The sequence below is a fragment of the Macaca fascicularis genome, chromosome 6 (genome assembly GCF_037993035.2).
Source record: "Macaca fascicularis isolate 582-1 chromosome 6, T2T-MFA8v1.1".
Lineage (NCBI taxonomy): Eukaryota > Metazoa > Chordata > Mammalia > Primates > Cercopithecidae > Macaca > Macaca fascicularis.
In genome coordinates, this window is record NC_088380.1 from 149,652,858 (window position 1) to 149,678,294 (window position 25,437).

General features: G+C 42.4%; 1 protein-coding gene across 37 annotated transcripts in view; it reads left to right on the forward strand.

The window, feature by feature from the left end:
* The window catches only part of ARHGAP26 (Rho GTPase activating protein 26), an 899,552-nt gene that overhangs the window by 813,102 nt on the left and 61,013 nt on the right, over nt 1-25,437 (forward strand). For all 37 annotated transcript variants that reach the window (XR_010587140.2, XR_012414210.1, XR_012414212.1 and 34 more), the window contains one exon: nt 4,508-4,658. Coding sequence is in view for 32 of the 37 variants with exons in the window: in XM_045394984.3 (XP_045250919.2) it covers nt 4,508-4,658 (151 nt within the window). In the remaining 5 variants the exon portion in view is untranslated. The remainder of the gene's footprint in view (nt 1-4,507; nt 4,659-25,437) is intronic.

The following is a 25,437-nucleotide window of genomic DNA, read 5'->3' on the forward strand; positions in this document are numbered from 1 at the left end:
TCCAAACTTCCCATGTACTTGGGTATTTCCCAGAGATGGTAAACTCAGAAATTGCTGTACACTCATCATTTTTTATTGCAAAATTCATTAAGCTGCCGTGCTATTATCATCCCATCTTGTCAAGATGATACATTACAGACTTCATTGCAAAACTTTAACAAGCAGGAGAAAGTACACCTCTCTCCTGACCACAGCACAGGAAAGCCTCTGGGTATTTTGTGTTTGCCTTCCTATTTTTTTATATAAATCTCCTTGTCTTTGTAAAACTTCGCGCTGTCTGGTAACTCCCTTTTCTTCTTGTTTGATCATGTGGAGAGTCCGTTCCCTCCTTTTGGCTCTATGAGGCATCCTGAGAGGCTGTTAAAGAACAGTCCTCTTGCCTCTTCTTTTTGCCCTTTACTCTTAGGCACCATGGAAAGTTGGGATATTAGCCTGTATTCTGACAGAGTCCCATGCATGGTGGGAAACCTCCCGCAAATGTTTCATATTTACCCTCCAGCTCTGTGTATTCAGTGAGCCAGACCTGTTCGGGCCTGCCAAGACGTGTGAATTTGGCTTGGCTCTGTGAGTGCTTTCCTGGCCTCGCCTCTGGGTTCTGTGATAAACAGAGCTCCTGCCTCCCGTGTGTGATGGGGTTGCCATTAGAGTGGGTCGGAGTCACTTGGTAAATATGGAAAGTGAAGTCGCTCAGCTCCCAGATTTCCATGGCAACCCCCAGAACAAGTACAATATCACCAAAATTATTCTGCGGCTTTCCTTTTTTAGTTGCAGTGATTTGGTTGCATACTCATGTTTTTCCGTTCCTGATTTGTACAAAAAACAAAAACTCTGCCCACTGTCATCAGTACTTTGGTTTCAAGGACATTCATGGTCTCTGTCTAAAGCACCTGAAAAATTCAGTCACACAAAACTACCTCTTTCTGTTACAGCAGCATAAATTTTTGACTGTGTATTATTCCCTTATATTTAATATTTATCTTATAACCATTCACGGAGCCTTAGTGTCAGTGACCCGTGGGCGAGGCACCAGGAATGGATGGCTAATGTTGACCTCACCAGCCACATTAATGGATGCCGTGTGGCCAGACAGCATGTCCCTGCCCTCAGGTAGTTTGCATCCTTAAGGACCAAGTTCACATCCAGTTTGTCACTCCTTATAGAACGTATGTTTGTGAAAGCACTGCCAATGCATGCTTACCATTATTTGGGGATTTATTTTATCATTTTCTTGTTGCTGGGGTCTTGTTTTCTGTGACTGATACAAAGACAGATTCTTGTTGACAAACATGTTTGAGGTGGGCAAGCATTCTCACTGACTTCAACCAGTTTAGGCATACTTCTGAGTTGTGGGCATTCTTTCCTTTTTGTCATGGTCCTCTATGATCTTGTTGACTTGACTCATAACTAGCTGTTTTTCTTTTGAAGCCCACTAACCTATAATTTTTTTCCTTCAGCAACATAATTGCCATCAGTCCTTCTTATACCTTCTATGAGGATACCAGAGCTGGATTGAATCATCAGTGACTCAGGGAAGTCTAGCTATGTTATTTGAAGGATTTGCTTAATTTTTATTTTTATTTTTTAAAGTGTCTTCTAGGCTGCCTGTTCTTGTGCGCTTCTGTCAGGAGCAGTACTCATTTGCCTAGCTGATGAAAAATGCTCCTATTTTGAGTGACATTACTGAATATTATTATTATTATTATTATTATTATTATTTAAAGAAGGCAGAATCTTGCTCTGTCACCTAGGCTGGTGTGCTGTGTCACCATCATACCTCACCACAGCCTTGAACTCCCAGGCTGAAGCAATTCTCCTGCCTCAGCCTCCCAAGTACGTGGGACCACAGGTGTGTACCACCAGGCCTGGCTAATTTTTCACTTTTTTTTTGTAGAGATGGGGGTCTCACTATGTTTACCAGGTTGATTTCAAAATCTTGGCCTCAAGTGATCCTCCCACCTTGGCCTCTGAAGGCGATGGGATTGCAGGCATGAACCGCCATGCTTGGCTCATTTTCTCCTTATTTCCTAATTGACTCCAAATGCTTTAAAATTTGTCTTGGTATAGTTTGCTATAACCACTAAAACATTTGACTGGCCATTGATCTTATTCTCCACCCTTTCCCTGGAATAATCCTCACCTGCCTACTCACCCTCAGTAAAGATTGTCAGCCTTTCAGCTTAGATCCTCTACCTAGATGTTCTCAGTCTCATGATGTATTGTCTACAGATGACGAGACCTTTCTTCTACAAAATTGTAGTCATTTTATAGTCAGGCAGTGCCAGGTTTCTGGGTTTTCTTGTCATTTGTCCCAGCAAGGGATACCAATAAAGAGTTGGCCTCTTAGGATGCATATTTGGCCCTCTTGGCTGTAAAACTATGAAGCCTTATGATACATTTTTATACCCTCCTTTACTAATGGATAGTAAGGGAGAAAAATAATCTCCTGCTAACATTTTAGAAAGACGAATATACTTTTAGCAAGATACTGTTTTTAGTTTGTAGAATGATAATCCTCTCCTGGAAAAGTAAATATAATCACAGGAGAAATGTGAGCGATAGTTACGCTCTTCTGTTTCCTGAGAATTCTTTCACGCAAACTTGGCCCTTTAAGCTTCTCAAAATCAAGTTAATAAAACTGTTCCTCTGTCCTGTCCTGTGAAGCAGTAAATGTCTCCAGTTGAAGCCCGGGGAACCGTCCTCACTCTCTTTCTTTATATGGTAGTCTCGAGCTCCTCACGGTCTTTCGGGCATCTTTGTATGCGTGTTTTGTAAAAAGGAAAATCTTACTGATACTGCTTCATACTGATAAATGGCACATCCAATCTCTCAGTGATCCCCTTATTATGTAATCTTAGTGTTGTTTTTCTTTATGGTAGGAAGTTCCCATTTACAGGCCCTGTTAGTCCTCCTACATCTTGGCTCAGTGTAACTCTTTTGGCTTCTCTTTGTTGTCGTTTTTGTTCAAAAATGAAGCTCTTAAAATATGAACAGTTCTAAATCTCAGACATCAGTTCAATCTACTTTTTCCAAATCTACTTTGAGTTCAGTAGTCAGGAGGTAGCCTTATAGGGTTTTTCTCTCTCCTGTGGGGCTTTATGCAGGGCATTAAGGATTTGCTAAGATATCAGGGGTATTGGGGTGAGTGTGTATGTATTTAGTGTGAGGCTTACTGTAAAATCACTTCATAAGCATACTTTATTTTTACAGACATGACTCGTGCAAAAGGAAAAGTATTTTTATGACACATCATCCTCTTAGTTGCCTAAAGAGACCTGAGTTCAAATGTTGCCCTTTAAATTATCATACCAGTGACTCTAGACTATCCTGTGAGGGACAAATTGTAACATACCCCTGACTCACTGCAAAAAGGTCCAGGATTAGCCTAGATATTATGTTTAAGTGAATTAATTGCCAGAAGTATCAGTTGATTTTAGTATGTTATATCTGTAATCAATAGAGGACAAGAATCACATTCCACATCTATAATATTTTGCCACAGCAATGATGGGTGCCTGTACCATTTAGCTAAATTATCTCCAAAAATTGTGTTTTCCATTCATGATTCCAAGTTTTTAAAGATGGGAAGAACATAAAGTTCTGTTCTTTGAGCGGTATTCTGAAGTTTACAAGATACATTCCTGCCTGTGATCCCACTTGATCCTCATGACAGTTCCACAAGCTGTGAAAGGCAGTTCTTGTTCTCCCCATTTTATAGATTGTTAACCAGGAATCCAAGATCAAGTAGAAATTGCCGGAGGTCACATAGCCAGTCAGGGCTTGAAGAGAACTCAGCTTTTCTGTCTCTTGGCTTGGCAATATTCTCCAAGCGTGAATATGACTGCTGGGACTATGGACTCAGGTATTTTGTTGTTGTTTATAGGCAAACCATTCTGCAGCCCAGTACAGAGTGATTTATCAAAGAATTCACTTGAAGTTAAACACCAAGTACATGGAGACGTGTCTGAGAAAGGGTCAGGAATTTAGACTGTTGGAGTCATAAGGACATTGGTGGCTGAATAGTAGATCTTCTCTGGTGAGGCTCTATGGAATTGGAGGTGGGACATGGCCTGATGAATTAGAGCAATATTAGAGACAGGAGTTTTAGAATGAAAGGTGAGTGTCACAGAAGCCAAGGGGATCTGGGTGAATGTGAGGGGGTCTATGAAGGCTTTTCTCTAGTCTGGCAATCTGCCAGTCAAAAGAAGATGCAATTTATGGTGCCATGGTAGGGCCACTTTTAGAAAAAATCCTGGCTTATATTAAAGGGGAGATATATCCTGTTACAACGAGGAAGGGGGTTTGCTTTAAAATTTCGAGTCACCTGTTCCCCCTTGACTCTTCCTTTCCCACTTTTAATTCTTAACCTTTTCTATGTTGTTTCTTAAGCTTCCCTGGGATCAGAGATCTTGATCCAGTCTTATTCTTTATTATAAATGTTTGTGCATGTAGCAATAGACTGTCGCTATGCAATAATAGTAATATGGGACTTGTGACTTTTTCCCCCCAGAGGAACAAAGGAACAGCATCATCAACTCCAGTTTGGAATCTGTCTCATCAAATCCAAACAGCATCCTTAATTCCAGCAGCAGCTTACAGCCCAACATGAACTCCAGTGACCCAGACCTGGCTGTGGTCAAACCCACCCGGCCCAACTCACTGTAAGTATGATGTCCAGCTGCCTACCCCACAAGGACTTTGGTCAGCCATTCCACCTAGAATTTGCTATCTGGCTCCATCTGACTTCGGACCATTGTCCCCTGAACATTATTTAAACCTCCTCCCTAAACTGGGAGCTCAGCTGGCTTGTTGTGGGTTTTTCAAGCATCATCATCTCAGAGGGAGTCGTTATTCTTAACATACTGCTTCTTAGCCTTGGTGATTTTTGATTTACCGTCCTGCTGAGATGGCTTTGGTGATAGCTATTGCCTGTGCTGGCTGCTGGGCATGAAAAGCAATTTCTGTAAGTTTTACAAACATCCAGGGGCTGTAGCAGCTCTGTGGCCGAGTTTGTTTCACTCATCCATGTTGTCTCGGTTTCCCTCCCCACTGACTATGTTGGAAATGTTCAGTGCCGCCTCCGTGTCCGTTTCCATAAGGAAGAGGCTCCAGGAGCCCTTTGTGTTTTCACATCCTCAAACCTTAGCATGACTATGACTTCTTAACAGATACTATTAAAGAGAAGAACCCTTTTTGCTTTATTTTTGGGCATTGAGCACCCATAGTCAGGACAATTAGTTTGGGGGCTGGTTGTCTAGCCCTCCACAGAAACTAGATCTACTCTGCTAGGATCAGAAAGTTCTCCCTCATGGTTTCAACCCACATTGCTTCGCATGCTTCTTTAGACCATCCCATAAATCTTGTCAACTAGCGCCTTTGCAGAAAGAATGTGAGGCCATGACCAGAACAGTTGGACTCTCAGGCTACAGTTATGTAAGACTCAGGAAAAACAGAGATGATTTTGCCTTTCTCTAAGTGAAAATAGATTGAGGTTCAGCCACAGACTGTCTTCAGGGCGGTTGTTTCACGTGGGGAGACACTAGCAAGGCGGTGAGATGCTAGGATGTCAGTAACCTTTTACTGCTCCTCCGCATGCCATAGTTTCATGGCAGTACCCTGTCATTCAATCGCTATGAGATATTTACAAATCTGCAAAATGAGTCTGATAATGCCTTAGAAGACACTAAGGGCTATTAAATACTTGGGAGGAGAGATGACTCCAAAATGGACGTAAGAGGTACATAATAAAAATGTTACTATACTGTGGGATGAAATCTTAAACTGAGAATATCAGGTCTTTTTAGTTGTTGGCAGCTTTAAATCATACTGATGTTCAGGAAGTTTAATTATTTGCCCGTTGAGTGGTAAATCGCATGTTCCTTCACCAAGAAGTGGACCAGTGCCTCAGGACCTCAAAATAATTGAATTTGTTCAGCTTATGGGCAGTGAGTCTCTTCTGGTTCTCCATGGCTGGGCTTGCCTAGGGAGCCTCCCTGCCTTGAGGTTTGGCCTTCTTAGGTGCTCCTATACCCGCTTTCCTGGACTTTAGGGAGATTCTATTTTCTTTACTTTTTTTTTCTTCAGTTGGTTTAATTTTCTGTACCTAGCAGTTGCTAAAGTTATTTCTTGCTGTGTATGAGCAAGGTTGAATTTCTAGCCCAAGTTGCTTAACATCCCCTGATTTTAGCCAGCCGCTACCAGTGAGTGGTCTGTAATTTTTTTTTTTTTTTCAGTGGCTGGTAGCTGTGAGCCCCTGAGTCACTGCTGAGTACAGTGTGTACAAAGAGGTTGCTTAAGCAGCTAAGTGGAAAAGGGGGGTGTGTCTTTTAAACAGGTCCTGAGGAGAAGGCTTGGGATTTTTTATTTTTTAGGTGTCTAGATACGATTTTTTTTTTTTTTCCCATAACATCCTAGGAATCGCTCTGCCTACTTCACACCACCCAGAGGGACTGTTCCCTGCCTGGTACAGATCTGGGGGGCTTTTCTAGGGAAGGGAGGGTGATAACAGGAATGGTTCTACTTGTTTGTCTCTGGAGGAGGATTAGAAAAGGAAGTGTGGGTGTGCCTCCAACAAGACCACTGTCCTTCCAAGCCGAGTGAGTCGCTGATTGATACCTTTGAGTCTTGAGGTCAGGGAAGGTTGTTCCCCGAGGTAGAAGCAGTACCCGTACCAGCACTGATACCAGCGTCTGCCTTGGCCCTGAGTGAGAGCCATGCCAAAGTCCCCCATAAGCTCTGCAGGCAGGCTCACAGCCACTTCTCAAACCCAAGGCAGTGAGGTGATTTTCCTGGGTTCCTGTCTCCCTGGTATTTTCTGCCTGGGATTTGCTGGTGTGGATCATGCATGGCTGTTAGGCAGTCCTAACAAATGGACCCACAGTACTTTCCCTGAGCAAATTGATTCTGAGAAATCTGTCGGCACACAGATGTGCCATGGTAACAATCACTTGAGACCACTTGGGTCTCAGCCCCTGGTGTGGACCCTTTTGTTCCCGCCATCATTGTTCGGTTGGAAGTGTCCAGAGCTCCTCCAGTGGGAACACTTAATGATGCAGATGAAAATGAGGAACATAGGTGAGCTGGGAGGATTACCATTAGCTTGACTATTAAATAGGCATGAGGTACGGAACCAGCCACCATGAAGCTATCTGTTCTTTTTATTTCACTCCTTTATTTCACTATTTTTTGTAATGACTGGGATATCATTATGACCAGATAGAAAAATAGCGAAAGAAACATGTTTATAACTCATAATACAGTGGTACCTCTGATGATACATTTTGCAGTATTATTAATCTTCCCTAATTCTCCAAGGATATCAGGGCGCTCTTATTTACATGAATGTAATGCTAAATCAGACATCAAAATTAGAGATGCCATCATTCTACCTGTGCCAGGGCAAGGCTGCTGGGTTTAAATCTTTGGCAGGTCCTCAGCTTGACTCCTGAAGTAGCCATCTCTCCTGAAGAACAAAGGACAATTGGTAAGTCAGGACCAAAGTCCAGCTAGTCTGAAATTGTTAACAACTGTGGCTGAACCTATTTTATGCCCAGACCCATGCATGCCAAGCTACCTGGGGTAAACCAGAAAAAGAGGGTTCCTGTCTTCCCCAAGAGTTCACAGTCTAGCTAAGGAAGAAAGGCAGTGGCATATGGCAGTGCTAATAGGGACTTACAAGTCATAGTGTGTTTAGATTTCAGCCACTATTACCTGAGTATCTGCTGAGTGCACACACCAGGTCGAAGTAGTGGGAAAGGTCTGGTAGATGGAGTGTGAGGTGGGCATTAGGAAAAACTTAGGTGGATGGATGAAGAGCATTCCAGGTAAGAGGGATGAAGGAGGCAGAGATTATCTAGAATGGATAAATGCATTCTGCAGACATGTATATTAGGGGAGAGGGGAGCTGTAATTCCTCAGGTACCACTACTACCAAAAAAAAGACTTGAATGAACCTTTAAAATCAGGAGACTTCACATAAAATTCAGATTTCATGCTGGAACAATTGGACATCCACATGCACAAAAATGAATCCAGATACAGACATCATACCTTTCACAGAAACTAATTCCAAATGGACCATAGGTCTAAATGTAAAATGCAAAACTGTAAAACTTCTAGAAGATAACATAGGAGAAAACCTAGGTGGCCTTGGATATAATTATGACTTACTAGATACAACATTCAAAGTATAATCTGTGAGATAAAAGCTTGTTAAGTTGGACTTTGTTTAAACTAAAAACTTCTGCTCTGTGAAAGACACTCAAGAGAATGAAAAGACAAGCCACACACTAGGAGAAAATATTTGCAAAACACGTATCTGATAAAGGATCAGTATCCAAAATATACAAAGAACTTTTAAAATTCAATAATAGGTAAACAAAGAACCCAATTAAAATATGAGCAAAAAATATGAACAGATACCTAATCAAAAAGGACATACAGGTATCAAGTAAGCATAAAAAATATGATTCACTTCTTATGTCTTCAGGGAAATACAAATTAAAAACAACAGTGAGATACCACTACACACCTATGAGAATGGCCAAAATTCCAGAACACTGACAACATCGGATGCTGGCAAGGATGTGGAGCAGTGGGAACTCTCACTCATTGCTGGTGGGAATACAAAGTGATACAGCCATTTTTGGAAGACAGTTTGGTGGTTTTTCACAAAACCAAACATATTCTAAGCATACAATCCAGCAATCATGCTCTTTGGTATTCACCCAAATGAGTTGAAATTTATGTCTACACAAAAACCTGCACATGGATTTTGTTAGTAGCTTTATTTATAATTGCCAAAACTTGGGAAGCAACCAAGATGTCTATCAGCACATGAAAATGGATAAACAAACTATGGTGCACGCAGACAATGCTATAGTATTCAATGATTTTTAAAAATGAACTCTCCAGCCATGAAAAGACATGGGGGAACTTTTAATGCGTATTGCTAAGTAAAAGAAGTCAGCCTGGCAGGGCGCAGTGGCTCACACCTGTAATCCCAGCACTTTGGGAGGCCAAGGCAGGCAGATCACTTGAGGTCAGGAGTTTGAGACCAGCCTGGACAACATGGTGAAACCCCATCTCTACTAAAAATGCAAAAAAAAAAAAAAATTAGCTGGGCGTGGTGGTGTGGGCCTGTAGTCCCAGGCTCAGGAGGCTGAGGCAGGAGAATGGGTTGAACCTGGGAGGCAGAGGTTGCGGTGAGCTGAGATCACGCCACCACACTCCAGCCTGGGCTACAGAGCAAGACTCCATCTCAAAAAAACAAGAAATCAATCTGAGAAGACTACAATATGATATAATACCAACTATATGGCTTTCCGGAAAATGCAAAATTACGGAATCAATAAAAAGATCAATGGTCGCCAGGGATTCTGGGGAGAGGAACAGGGATGAATATTTGGAGCACAGGGCATTGTTTTCACGGTGAGACTATTCTGTGTGATGCTCGAATGGGATATACACAAGACATTATGCATTTGTCAAAACCCATAGAACACAAAGACTGAATGCTAATGTAAACTATGGCCTTTAAGTTAATAATAATGAACCAACATAAATATTGGTTCATGAGTTGTAACCAGTGTATTGCGTTAATGCAAGATGTTAATAATTAAGGAAACTCAGAATGTAGAAATAGAGAGGGTATGTGTAAAACTTTCATGCAATTTTTCTGTAAACCCAAAACTGCTCTAAAAAATAGAGTCTATTAATATATCTTTTTAAATCCAGATTTCCAGCTTCTTTTGAAATTTCAGAAGAGGTGGCTATACTAAACCTGTGTGGAACTTGGGAGCAGATGATGCTCTCTGGTCTCTATTATCTCGTAGCTGGCCTGCTTCACTTTTGTACCTAATGCCTGTAGGCCCATAGTCAATTAAAAATGGCCACAGAATCTTTGGAATCCCTCCCATTAAGAGCTAGAGCCCTTGAATCTAGGCTGGCCTTTACCCTTTGACTTATTTTGGCCAATAGAATGTGGAGGAAGTGACATCATGTGCCTTCCCGAGCCCAGGCCACAATGCCTCACAGCTTTCTCTCTCATCCTCTTGGAACCCAGTCACCATGTGAAGAAGCCTGTTGTAGCCTCCTTAAAGATGACAGATTACGGGAGAGAGAAGCCCAGCTATCTCTCTCAGCCCAGCTCAGTATCAGGACCACCAACCAGTTGAATGCAGCTCACCTGGGTGAATCAGGCAAGACCAGCCAAAAGCTTCCCAGACAACCTACAGGTTCATGATAAATATCACATTGTGGTTGTGGGAACCCAGTGAGTTTAGGGTGGTTTCATATGCAGTGATAGTAAACTGATACAAGGCCTGTGAGTTTGTGACCTTGGAGTCATAGGCAGCTGTCTTGGGATGGGGCTGAGCTGTCTGCATGCATAGAAAGGTATGGAAGGGTCTCACTATAGCATAGTGCAGCATGGAGACTGGCCTCTCAGTTTTCAGAATCTTCTTGGAAAGAAAACAACTCGTAACTGAGATTCTAAGAAATTTAAGAAACAAAATGTATGGCTAATGGCAGAGGCAAACAAGAAAGGTGGCTCAAACATTGGAATGGAAAGCAGGAAACCCTAGGTTTTAGTTCTGGCATCAACATTGCCTGGCTGATGATACCAGTCCCTGGACCTGAGCGTGCCCACCACCACCACCTTCCACTCTCTGGTGGAGGAAGTGGGGCTTATCTACCTCCAAGGGTGAGGGTCGTTCAATGGGTGCTTACCGAGGGCTGCAGAAACAAATCATCCTCTCCTTCCACGATGACCAGTGGGGCATCATGCCAACTCCCTTCTGGGAGAGAGTGATTTTAAAGGAGGAAGTAAACAAATGTTGAGAAAGAAGTCAGGGGACGCCCCACCAGGGACATAACATGCTGCAGTAATTTCCCCAAATTAGAAACGACTAGGTGAATGCCCTCTTTAGACCACAAAGATTGAAAGATTGAAAGAAAACTAGGAAGGCTGGGATGATTAGCGCAATGATGGAACCCAACCTTGGAGTTCTCTCTGCCTAAGTGGTCCCCACCCCTAAAAAATAACTAACTGCTCAGTAGCTTCATAAATAAAACTAATTTTTTCTCGTCCTTCCCCCTTAACACACCCTCTCATGCATTTCCAAGTTATTTCTGGTGACCTAAAAGACACGCATGCCAAACGCCTGCAGATTCTGCCAGAGTCAACCTTCCTCTCCTGTCTCAGTGGCCAGAGAACAGTCCCTGGAATTCAAAGGATAAACAAGGCCTGCGTCCAGACAGAGTTGTTTCTCTGAAACATTGCTGGCTTCTGAGTTTGATTCAGCTGCTCTCTGATGAAATTCAGGGAAAACTTGCTTTCAGAGATATCTCTCAGATTTTACGTATCTTCAGCTTAGCTGGTCAGCATTCATTCCACAAATATCAATTGAACTCCTACCGTGGGCCTGGTGGTGTTCTGAGTGCTGAAGGTACAGTGATTTAAAAATATTAAGGAAAAAAAAAAGAGTTTCTGCTTTCATGGATTTTATATTCTAGTGGAGACAGGAGATAAATCAGTGTTTAACACAGTATATCACACAGTATATTGAGAAGTCCCAGGGAGAAAGCTAATGGAGAATCAAGGAGATAGGGATTTGAAGGGGAAGGAGGCAAGTGACGTTAGCTCTCTGTACCTCAATTTTCTCATCTGTAAAATAGTGTGATCATAACTTCCTCAAATAAAGTGGCATGAAAATTAAGTAAGATCATCTTTTATTTACATATTTTAGTACTGTGTATGGCAATTATTAGTATTATTTTGGAGGGCTACCCCTACACACTATCCTTACATTTTCTCCAGTCCCTCAGCCATGGTATGTATTTTTCCTGTGCAGAGAAATGTCCCCGGCTGTCCCACTCACCTTCCCCCACCAGCCTCCTACCTTGAATCTGAGACTGGAGCTATAACTCAGTCCAGGCTGTAAGTTATCATTGAAGAGGAGGAAGGAACTTCTGCTGTAGAGGCAAGTGTTACCCCTCCTTAAAGCAAGACCAGCTAGGGTAGACATGCCACGCCCTGTTCCTGGAAGATTTGGAAACCTCTAAATCCCACAGGGTACCTGTTAAGTTGTGTGCATAGCTATTATTTATTGAGACCAAATGCATGGCAAAATGAATAATATGCATTAGACAAGTGATAATTAATGACATCTTTTTTTAAAAAAGGCAATTTTACCATCCCCATGCTATTTTATGCCAAAGGGTTACACCCAAACAGGCAGCTATGATTTTATTAGAATTGTCTCTATTTGTCATCCTTTGGAATGTGGGGCTTTGACAGAGGAAGTTTTCCTCTGTGGCTGGATCAGCTTTTTGTGGAGAAGGATATTTCCTTTTAGATTGAGGATTCTGTTTCTCACCCACCTCCAGGCAGAAAAGGTCTCTTCAGACCGGTTTGCCTGAAAACTCGGTGACATTCCTCACCTTTGGAAATAACCTGAACGCCTCATTGTTCTCAAGAGGATTCATTTGCCTCTCCTTGCTCCCCACAGTGCCCTTGGTGATTCCAGCTTACTTACTCGTTCATTGTTGTTTCTTAGACATGCCAGATACCCTCCCTCTGTCACCTCAGGCTCCTGGGCTGTGGAAGCCACAGCTCCGCCCCGTAACTAGGCCACGTTCCCTTGACATTTTCAGTTTGTTACTGGTGTGACCCATTTTCTGAGTGGCTTCATGTCCGCTTTTCCCTTTCCCTAAGCAAGATCTCACTCATTAATCAGGAGCCCAGCTGGGCTTCCCTTGGTTGAGGGTGGAGATTCCTGCCTCCATCCAATTTTTATTAGAGAAATGGGTTTGGTTATTAGTGGTGGTTCTTCTTTTTTAAAATATAAAAATTGCTTGAGACAGCCCTCACACTTGGTGAGCCAGCAGGATTTCTTTCCCAAGCACCAGGGACCCTTTGGTGACACTTGGATCTCTACGGCCTGTCAGCAGAGGGGGTATGGGAGGAGGTAGGGGCAGGGCGCTGTCTGAATGCCTAGCCACATCCCTGTTTTCCAGCAGGGTGGAAATCACAAATGGAAAAATGTTTTCCTTTACACATATTGTTCTGTTCTTTTCTCCTGTACAAGCTAAAATCATAGAAAGGGTCTGTATTTTTTCTTTAAACTTATAAATCTTGCTAAATAACCTAAAACAGTTTCCAGAAATTGCCCTGATGTACAGTACATGCTTAAAGTCTTGGGGTTTAATTAAAGGTATGAATGACTGAATTTGATTTTGAATTTAGCTGCCCTCGTATGCCTTATGACACTGTATTTTATTTGTGTAAGTTTAGGCATTTTAAATCTCAAATCTTTGGTAGACTATATGGGAAGGAAATACGCTTAAGATTTTGCATGGCTTTTCAGCATTGTTATGCCTGTAAGGGAACTTTGAAGGAACTCTAAAGTGTTATTTTTCTTATTTAGGATTAGAATTGTTTCTACCTCTGTGTATTTAATCTGAGGGATCTTATTCATAGATTCAGATTCTAAATTGGGTAAATTAAAAGTACATTAGAGTTCAAGTACTGCTTTTGAAACCTTTTTTAGTCAATCTGGAAAGCAGATGCTTACTTAGCTAGGAAAGCATTCCTAGTTGGAAACAGCCTTAGAATCTTGTTTTTAACTCCTTCTCTGCATTAGCGATCTGAAGAGCCATGCAGGATCTACCGTAGGCTTCATTTGGTCTCTATTACACTGGTCTTCCAAGGCAGACTCTTAGTTCCTGTGCACTGGTTCTCGGAGTGTGGTCCTGGGACCAGCATCATTGGCGTTACCTGGGAGCCTGTTAGATCTACAGAATCTCAGGCCCCACCCCAGACCTACAGGATCAGCATATTCTAGAAGGAAGGCCCTGTAATCTGTGTTTTACCAAACCCTGCAAATGATTCTGATACATGCTCAAGTCTGAGAGCCATAGTGCATAGTGATCTAGTGCGTTAAGCTCATGGACTTCCACCAGAATAAAATCAGGACTTACCTCAGTGTAGAGCTCTCAGGGCCAAGCCTGTGTCATCACCAGCACCCTCTGATTGTCTGTGCAGTGATGACAGCACTGGGGCTTAACTGAGCTCTGCCTATGGCCTTTGGGATCAGTCACAGCTTATACGGCTGAAGAGGGATGGGTTTGCTTTTCACAGGAACCTATTAGCTCACCAGTGCTGCACTTTCAATCTCCCCCAAAAAACCCGGTCAGCTGCTTCGCAAATGCGTGCCTGTTGGTTACAAATCAAGACAGGGTGGATGCATCAATTAAGCCAGTAGATATTTTTATTGTTTATCTATGGTGTGTGTAACATGAAAAGATCAAGATGCTGGTATTGATAGAAAAATAGCTCCCAGGCTATGTGATGCTGAAGGTGATGGATGAGCATCAACGTGGACAGATTACAGATGTCTAAATCAGCATTTCCCAAACTGGTACAGGAAGGGAAGGGGGCAAGAGCTGCATTGGACTAAGTTCAACAGATTCTTTTTTTTCTTTTTTTCTCGAGACGGAGTCTCACTCTCTCATCCAGGCTGGAGGTCAGTGGTGTGATCTCAGCCCACTGCAACCTCCACATCCTGGGTTCAAGCAGTTCTCCCACCTCAGCCTCCCAAGTAGCTCTGACTACAGGTGCACACCACCACATCCAGCTAATTTTTGTATGTTTTGGTAGAGACAGGGTTTCACCATGTTGGCCAGGCTGGTCTTGAACTCCTGACCTCAAGTGATCCGCCTGCCTCAGCCTCCCAAAGTGCTGGGACTATAGGCATGAGCCACCATGCCTGGCCAGATCAACCAATTATTGACTAGAGAACTTCTGGGCCTTTAATATGTCCATCATGAAAGGACATCTGTTATGGTACATTTCCTAAATACATTGACCATAGTACATGATTTCTACAGCACTTCTCTTAAGCCTCTTGAAACAGCATTCCATGGTTTAGAAAATGCTATTCTAAATCAACACTCTACTTTTGAGGGCGGAAATGTATTTCTCATAATGGATGGCATTATTATGGTAAAGATCCTTCCAGAGAACAGAGATTTTGTTTATATGTAAGTGTATGGCCACAAATAACTTTCTGAAGACTGAAATGGGTTATAGGTTTATATCATGTGAAAAGCATTGGTAAGCTTGAGAATCTGGGGCAGAGCAAAGCCTGTGTGGCCTGATTGTGGATCTACCAGGGTCAAGCCTCAGCTCTGCCATTTCCTAACTGTGTAAACTTGGGAAAGTTATTTGCTATCTCTGAGCTAAACCTCTTCGGTGAAATGGTAATAATAATAATAATAATACCTACTTTTAAGGTTATAAGATAATGCCTTCCTCATACTTAGTAAATGGCCTCGTTCAGAGTATCAGTCAATAAAACCAATCAATAAAAATTGGTTTCTACTATTGTTTTTATTCCTTCTTATTATTTGCTCTCAGACTGCCCCCACTACCAATGAACAAACCCCTAGTATTGATTTCTTCCCATGATGGCAGCAGATGGACACTCAATATTTATTTTTGTTTATTTGTTTGATCCTGATGTAACATAAAGCAACACAGATTAAAAGCATTGATATAATTTTAAAAATGAATTAAAATACCCCAAATTAAATTAACTATAAATAATAAAATACACTGAAATCAATAGAAGTGCTCCTCTTCCAAGACAGGCATCAAAGAGCGTTGGTAAAAGCCCCCTGCCCTATTGTTCCTCTGTTGGGTGGAGCCAACTGGAAACTACACTAATTAGACTAGAAACCAATTGCAATCTCAACTTTCCACTAGGGAAGAATTTAGCCTTAGGAATTCCTTTCCAGCCTAGGACTGTGTGTTGATTTAACTGTCATTATGGCACAAAGGAAAAGAACTTCTGAAAAAATAATTATCTGGAAGTGTAGCATCTTAGTCGTTCACTGCCTTTGCACTATCAAATTCTCTTCTAGTGTCTATCACCTTCCTTCACAAGGAAGCAGTGGAGTTCTAAGACATTGCTTTAATGTTCCTTCTAATATTCTTTACAAAGTGAAGGCAGCTGGTGATGGGGCTATTCCCTGGCTGTTGTCAAAAATACCCAGAAAAGGGATAAAATAGCTGCATTACAGACTACCCTATTACCTCTTGTTGCCCTATACAGGAGAAGTCTTGTCTTCAGAGAAAACCAAGATGTTATTGTCCACAAACAAATAAAGACAAAGGTATTCATCCAAGGATGACGTATTATGATCCTAAGAAGAAACTTTGGTGCATTTGAAATAATGTAACTCAAGGAGGGTTTATTTACCAAAGAGTTGGTGCCGAGGAATCACAAGAGATAGTACAGTAAGTCAGGGCTAGCAGCTGCTGCCCAGTCACCACCCTTAGCTAAGAGGACGTGAGAGGAAAGTGGTACAGGATCCCAGAAGGATATACGAGTTGGTGCCTTGACAGGAGCAGTGACCTTTGGTCAAGGGACACAGCCAGACCTTTCAGAAATGGAATAAATGCCTTGGCCCTCTCCTTCCCCCGCTAGTCTAAAGAGCTCCCCATTGGTGAACCCAACAGGAAGCCAGAGATTGCAAAAGCCCTGTTGAAGAAATCCGTGCTGGTTAGATCCCAGAGAAGAGATCAGGGTTAAGATTGTGTCTGGAGAGGCAAATGAATGATGTCCAAAGAGTGGAAACAGCAGGAATAGCTATCAATAAAGGACGGCCTAAATAAATGGTAGAGTTGAGTACTATCCAGTACAACAGAGGAATTAGGTAGTTCTGTATGTGCTGGTCTAGAGCTACCTTCAAAGTCACATTAAGGGGGAAAAAGAGGTGTAGGACAGTGTGCAGCTGTGACTGTCAGTCCAGACGGCACGTTAGCACCACCTGGGGAGCCTAAAATAAAAAATACCAACACCTAGGCCCCTTCCCTGGAGCCTCAGAGTTAATTGATCTGATGTAGGGTCTAAGTTGTGGTGTGTTTCTTAAGCCTCCCAAGTGATTTTGATATGCAGCTAGATTTGAAAACCATCAGTGTACATTATATGATAGTATTTTATATAGGAATCCAGGGATATAGACACACATGGGTGGGTGTAATATCTGTAATATTTCTGGGAAGATACAGGGGAATAAATCCGTGTGGTTTTCCCTGAAGGAGGCAGATGGGATGGTGATCTGTGGCAGAAGGAACACTGACTTTTCATTTTAACACTACCCTCTTGTAGTGTGGGATTTTTTTTTTTAACATGTGCATGCATTGACTGTTTAGCTTCAAAAACTCAGAAATACGTTTGCTTAGTTTTGAAATGACCATCCATTCATTCTCTTAAAGCTTTGGAACACGTCTTTGTGAGAAAAAATTTTTCTTTTTTTTTTTTTTTTTTTTTTGAGACGGAGTCTTGCTCTGTCGCCCAGGCTGGAGTGCAGTGGCGCTATCTCGGCTCACTGCAAGCTCTGTCTCCTGGGTTCACGCCACTCTCCTGCCTCAGCCTCCTGAATAGCTGGGACTATAGGCACCCACCACCATGCCTGGCTAATTTTTTCTATTTTTAGTACAGACAGCGTTTCACCATGTTAGCCAGGATGGTATCGATCTCCTGACCTCGTGATCCGCCTGCCTCGGCCTCCCAAAGTGCTGGGATTACAGGCATGAGCCACCACACCTGGCCAAGATTTTTCTTTTTAACCTTAAAATTTTTTGTATTACCTCAATAGCTAGGAATCTAAATGAGATGCTATTTGACAGAAGAGTAAGGTCTTTACTGAGAAGTTGTTGCTTTGGGTGTGTTTTTTTCTTTCTTTCTTTTTTTCTTTTTAGACAGGGTCTCACTTTGTTTCCCAGGCTCAGTGCAGTGGTGCAATCACAGCTCACTGCAGCCTCAACCTCCTAGGCTCAAGCGATCCTCCCACCTCAGCTCCTGAGTAGCTGGATAGTCCTAGGCATGTGCCACCATACCCAGCTAATTTTTTATTTTTTGTAGAGTTGGGGTCTTGCTATGTTGTCCAGGCTAGTCCCCTGGATGCAAGAGATCCTCCCACTTCAGCATCCCAAAGTGCTGGGATTACAGGTGTGAGTAATCATGCCTGGGCTGGTATGTTTTAAGTGAAAATGAAATTAAGGCCATTGGTTATTGGTCATTGAATCATTCCGTCAATGGCCAAATGGCTCCCTCTCTCCAGGCTGGCCTAGCCCAGGGCTCCATGTCGGTTTAGTAAGTGTTAACTCTTGGCACAGCAGAGGAAATCATATATGGAGTTAATTGAGCTGTCACTCAGGGAGCTGAGTAGAACCAGTTAGACCCCTGCCTCTGGGCTATTTCAGATTTCTTTCTTTTTTTTTTTTTTTTTTTTTTTTCAGATGGAGTCTCTCACCCTGTTGCTCAGGCTGTAGTGCAATGGTGCAATCTCAACTCACTGCAACCTCCACCTTTTCGTTTCAAGCGATTCTCATGCCTCAGCCTCATGAGTAGCTGGGATTACAGGTGCGTGGCACCACACCCAGCTAATTTTTGCATTTTTAGCAGAGACGGGGTTTTACCATGTTGGCCAGGCTGGTATCAAACTCCTGACCTCAGGTGATCCACCCATCTTGGCCTCCCAAAGTGCAAGGATTACAGGCATGAGCCACTGCACCCGGCCTCAGATTTCTTATTAAAATTAGGGAGCCCTAACTTAAGAATCCAGAAAGTCAATTTAACATTGAGCAGCTACTCATGAACTCCTCCTCCAACCCCCAACCAACACTGTGAAATGTAAGTAGTTCAATTATGGTGAGCTATATATAGTTCTTTCACCTGATCGTCATCTGTCATTCTCCATCTGCTATCTACCCAATTTCCTTTGAAAGCTCCATTTTAAAGCAGAATATATAATGGAAAAACCTTAACTCCTGACCTTTATGGAGATATACTAGAGTTACTCAATAATAATTAGCAGTTGCTCTGGTAACCTCAGACTTACTGCTTAAATCACCTGTATTTTTCACCATCCCCTGCCTGCAGGACAATAAGATCACCGGCTTTGTGCTAATGAAAATGGGGACATTTTAGTAATTTTATAATCCTTTTCAGCTTCTATTGTAAGGGTAGAAGTGATATTGTTTGTGATTATGCTCACTAAAAAGAGGCTTTTTGTTTTGTTTTTTAGTTACCAAAGCAGTGAGATAGAAATCATTCTGGGTTTTGAGCAAATTGGAAAGCCCTGTGCAGTCTATTTTGTTTACCACTGTACTGAAAACCTTTGAAAACTTAAGTAGGTGAAACTTGCAGACTATAATGTAAGGATGATGGCCCTGAGATAGAAAAGGAGAATGAAATTGGCAAGTCTATCATATCAGACGTCACAGACAAAGATGAGTAAAGCCCTCTAATTCCAGCACTTTGACTTGCACAATGCTGCTGGAAGGTTGGTAAATCCAAAGCTGAAGCACAAGAGAGATTTCTTCAAATGAATGTGTTGGCTTCTGCTCTGTCTCGAGGGAAGCCTGCATCCCCTCCGTAGCATCCATGTACTGTGCCTTACGGCATAGACCTCATGGTAGGAGCTCCATATAATTCACTGCTTCTTCTGGAGGAGAAACACTTTACTCCCAAACACACACACACACACACACACACACACACACACACACACACACAGGCGCAATCCCCTTTCCCATTTTTCCCTTGATCCTTTGGGTGGAAGTAGAATTAGAGGACATATGTCCTTAGTCATCCCATAACAGCACTTACAATGTTCAGTTGTCACACAGTGAAAATAAACTGGCAAGAAATCAGAAATCAGGAAATGGAGTCATGAGAATCCTGGACATACTAATCCAAAAGAGACAAGAGCTACATGTTAGTGATGGCCACAGCCAAGGTAATCTCATCCCAGAGAGCAGTCAGACTCTGCACTATCCCAAGAGAAGACTACAAACATTTCATATGAGGAAATGAACACCCACCAATTGCCCTTACTCCCCGCTTTCCCCTTTAGCCTCAATGGAACACAAACTTATTTTCATCTAATATTTCCCTTTGGAGTATGGCACTGCCTGTTGAATATTTGCTACTGTAGCCTAACTGCACTCTGGAGCACTCACTAATATCGACCAGAATCGACCAGCTCTGACAGACATTCCCTTCCCAGTCAATGAGCAAACACTTACTGAACACTTACTATTTAAAACACTATTCCAGGGTGCAGTGGCCCACACCTGTAATCTCAGCACTTCAGGAAGATCACTTGAGCCCAGGAGTTTAAGACCAGCCTGGACAACATGACATACCATCTCTACAAAAAAAAAAAAAAAAAAAAAAAGTTAGCTAAGTGTGGTGGTGCGCGCCCGTGGTCCCATCTACTTGGGAGGCTGAGGGGAGGATTGTTTGAGTTCAAAAGGTCAAGGCTGCCATGAACTGTGATTGCACCACTGCACTCCAGCCTGGGTGACACAGTAAGACCCCATCTTAAGAAAAAGACACTATTCTAGGCACTGTGAAAAAGACTAAAATATACTCTCCTTGCTGCTGCTCAGACGAGGGAGATCAGATCTACATATGTAGGGGATCATTGCTGCCAATGCAAGATACATTTTAAGTAGTAAGTGAGCAGTTGGGTCATTTACTCAAAAATATTTATGGTTGAATGAAGTATCTTTGCAATTGTAGGCAGGGTTTCCAATAATTTCCCTAGTTCGTTTTCTAGATCTGCTTTGAAGTGTATTAATTTCCTTATCTGCCTTGGTCTTGCTGCTGTGAGTTGGGTAGAAGGAGTTCTAGGCATGTTCTTTTTTTTCTTTTTTGGAGATGGAGTCTCACTCTGTCACCCAGGCTGGAGTGCAATGGCGCGATCTCAGCTCACTGCAACCTCTGCCTCCCGGGTTCAAGCGATTCTTCTGCCTCAACCTCCTGAGTAGCTGGGATTACAGAGTTGTAAGTTGTACCACCACACCCAGCTATTTTTTTTTTTTTTTTAGTAGAGACGGGGTTTCGCCATGTTGGCCAGGCTGGTCTCAAACTCCTGACCTCAGGTGATCCATCTACCTCAGCCTCCCAAAGTGCTGGGATTAAAAGGCATGAGTCACCATGCCTGGTCGGAGTTCTAGTTGTATGATCCAACTTTTTTCTCCTGTTCTCCGGGAGGCTTCCTACCTCTCAGATGCTACCAAGCTATGTCCCTATTTATTTATTTATTTATTTATTTATTTATTTATTTATTTTTGCCCACTAGGCCTCTGTGGCTCTAATGTTTTAGATTTCAAGAAAACTTAAAATTTGGACTGTAAGAATGACATAGAAAGGAAAAAATATCACAGAGAATGAAAAGCTGCAATTTGATCATTTGCATGTGTTGCATTTTTGAAGTCCTCCCCACCCCATTGCAACAAGAGACTTTATCCTTAGATTGTATTTGTTCTTTTTTTTTTTTTTTTTTATCCCAAAGAACTAGCAGTTTACTGATATTTGTAGTGGCAAAAATTTGTAACAATTTCTTATATAATGCACTATATCAAATATCCTATTAAAATAAAATTTAATTCATATCTTGAAGGATTGTTTTCTGACCTCATATGGAAAAGGAAAGTTTTGAGAATGAGTAGTTCTTTAAACCTTGAATCAATGTAACCAGGAAAAAATAAGTGAAGAGAGACTATGCCTTGCCATGGGTCAGGGGAAGTTTTACTATCAAATTTTCATGCAATACCCAAATCTGTGTATAGGTATGAGGGCTCTCTTTTCTGGTTCTTTGTCTATAAGGAAATTCTAAATTAAATTTCCTCTTCCTTACAAGCCAGTTGTTAAGTTATTAAGTTCTGCCTTTAATTTCAGCGTGAATCAATTAGGTTAGATGCTCGCAAGCAAGCACCCTGGGTCATCATTTCAAAGAATGAGACTCTTTTCGCTGTATTTTTCTTTGCATCTGTGGCTGATTTTTCTGTTCTGCTAGCAGCTCTTCTTCCACTTGCAGGAGTTTATTCTTTTCACTTGTATGCCAACTCCAGTGGCAATACAAAGGGAGGGTTAATAAAACCTGTGTTGAGTTGATATTTTGACTATAGTAGCTCTGAATTGGAGCATAGAGAGCGCTATTAGCCATAACCCTGAGTGTTCCTGTTGAAACCCAGAGCCAGCTTTCTGCCTTAGTCATCATTTTTGGTTCACCTTGTGTAAGCAAGTTCCCAGTGTAACCCAATGGCCTTGGCACATCTCAGGAAGAATTAGATCTCCATGTGCAAAAATGTTCAACAGAAGCCTAAGACCCTCATCTAGAATCTGAATATATAATCAGTGTGTCGGGCCCCCAAACAGAAGAGCAATGTGATGTCATGTAGAACCCTATTTGCATGCTGCCACAGCCCTATACTTTGCTTTACTTCAGATTCATATAGAAATCCATGAATTTGTAGTAAGTAAGAGAAAGAAAGCACCATGTCTGCTCAGCAGAGCTGGCCCGTGTGCCGAACTAGGAAGATGGCTCCTTTCCTCTGGAGAGGATATGATCTTTTCAAGGCTGCTTTTTTACACATCACCATGGGGCTGGCCTGGCTGCAGGCTGAAGGTGTGAATCATGAGTGTGGATCTGTGCAAAGCTGGGGGTAGAATCAGGACCCCAGGGGCCCTGCACTGGTTTGGCTGAGTGGAACATACAGGTTGGGGTTTTTGGAGGCTGGATGGGGAAGAGGGAGGAGAGATGAGGGTGTTGTCAGTGAGGGAGGAACTTTGGGCAACAGAAATAGCTAAAAGGAAGTTTAATGGAGTTTCTCGTACACGATGCATGATGTGAATCCTCCTCCATGTCATCCCATGCGGGCTTCAGTAAGAACCACTCCCTCATTCTTCAGTCTTCCACAGTATTAAGAGCTTGGGTTCTGGGGGAAGATTTACTGAGAGTTCACGTCCCAACTTTATTAGTTGTTTTACAATGAACACTTCCTTTTTAAAATTTATTTTAGATTCAGGAAGTACATGTGCAGGTTTGTTATGTGGATATATTGTGTGATGTTATGAGGACTGGGCTTCTAATGTACCCATAACCCAATAATGAACATTGTACCCAATGGGTAATTCTTCAATCGTCACCCCATTGGCCCTCCCCACTTTTGGAATCCCCAGTGTCTGTCATTTCTATCTTTATGTCCATGATGTGTATTTTTTATTCCCTGCTTATAAGTAAAAACATATAGCGTTTTATTTTTTATTTCTGAGTACAATGAACAGTTCCTTGCCCTCTATAAGCCTCATCTGTTAAATGGGAATAATAATTGTATCTACCTCCTAGGGTTGTTCGGATGAAATGAAATAGTTCATGTAGAGCTCTTTGCATGGCTTCTGGCTCATAATCGGGGCTCAGTAAAAGTTACGTGCCGTAATTATGGTCATCGTTGCTCTTTTAACAGTCACTGGGTATTTGGAATGTGTTTGGAGGGTTGTACTGAGGTGCAGAGTCCTGCTTCGTGATGGGCACAAGGTAAGAAGGGAGGCTGCTCTCCGGGTTCCAGTCATATCTCAGTTAAAGAATAACACACGCCTTCCCCTAACTCATCTAGAACAACCTCATGTACATAGCTGGCAGTGAACACAAAAGCTCTCTGAGTAGCTGGAAGAGCCCACAATTTCATCAGCTCTTTAGACCTGTTGGACATCCTCAGGTCAGGGTGACGGAGGGAGTATGGGCAGGAAGCCCAGGCCAGGAATCCAGGAGAGGCTGCTTAGGGCTTTGGGGTCCAGGCAGAGCAGGAACTGTAAGAAGGTGGAGCCACTTGGAGGAAGGCGAGGAGCAGAATGAATTGGAGTGGCTCTTTTGGCTCCACATGACCACCATTTAGTTACTTGGTGTGTTGGCCTCTCTCCATCCAATTGCTGTTTCTCAGTGCTCCCCTCTGGCTTTTTCTTTCCCACCATTCTGTGCCTGGGCCTTACTCTCCCTCACAGCTTCTGCTTCCTTATAGCTTTGGATTGCCATGACCCCCAGCAGCCTCAGTGCTCTCATAGCCTCATTCTCCTTAGAATTTCACCTGCTTCTTTGCTGGAATCTGTGCTACCCAGCCCTGAGGGAAAGCATCTATGCACTGGAGACCTTGAGGCAGGGGATTGTACAGTTTAATCATCTGTAGCCACAGGGAACTGGCTTATACAACCTTTCAGCAGGAACTGAAGGTAGAGCATGTTTCAAGATTGCCAAGTCCAGGACATACCTTTTGCAGACAATTAAAACAAACTTGGCTCCTTGGCTTTCCACCATTCAGTATTTGGGAAGTAACACTCATAGCACAAAAGGTAGTTACATTCACAGAATAGAAAGTTAATAATTGCTGCTGAGGCAAAGTACAGAAGAACTTTTTCTGAAGTCATAAAAACTGTAATAATACAAAGGTCTGGATAAAGAACTAGCTACCCTTCACACCCAGCAGCTTCTTTGGTCACAACTGTATGACAGCATGAGACAGTAATTGATTTTTATAATTCTTTTGCCTCAATTAAGTAAATTGCATCTGATATATTCTGTCTTTGAAGGTAGAAAAATGTGTGCCATGTTTTAGAAAGGTTTCCATTAGTTGACCTGGTGCGGTGGCTCACGCTTGTAATCCTAGCATGTTGGGAGGCCAAGGTGGGTGGATCACTTGAGGTCAGGAGTTTGAGACCAGCCTGGCCAGCATTGTGAAACCTCATCTCTACTAAAAAAATATACAAATTAGCTGGGCCTGGTGGCACACGCCTGTAATCTCAGCTACTCAGGAGGCTGAGATGTGAGAATTGCTTGAACCCAGGGGGAAGAGGTTGCAGTGAGCTGAGAGCACACCACTACACTCCAGCCTGCATGACAGAGCGAGACTCCGTCTTTAATTAAAAAAAAAAGAAAAAAAAAGAAAAAGACGTTGTTTGTAGTAAGAATAGAGGCACTCAAATGATTAAATTTCATTTGTTTGTAGAGTTGTTCATCAATGATGTAGATTGTGTACCACAATTCCTTAGGACCTAGAGATGGTAATAGTATGGGGGTAATCTCATGACTAAGCCAGGCCAACCGTAATATTTTCATGGATTTTTTTGTTTTGTTTTAACTGGAGCTGGGTTAAGAATCTGTCTTGCCTACCAGGATGTCCAGCAGCCATGTTCCCCATCACATGGAGAAAGTCCAGCGGCAGCCATTCCAATGTGCAAAAGAAACTGACGAGAGACAGTGGAAGCAACACTTCAGAGAGGGCTTTCTGTGCCCCATTTTTTGAGCTTTTTTAACTCTCTCTGCCATTCAATAGATTTTTCTGAATGTCTTCAGTATGTAAGCACATTAAAGATGAGTTAGAGGGGGATCGTGCCCTTCACGATGAGAAATAACAGAAACATTAAATAACCTGTATTGAGTGGTCTAGGTGCTACAGGATAAGGTGCTGCTGGAATTCCTAGGCAAGAGAGATGACTTTGAACTGGGATGATCAAGGAAGTCTTTGTGATCAAATTGGCACTGGAACATGCATCTTGAGGATAGGTTGGATTTCGACAGGAAACAGTG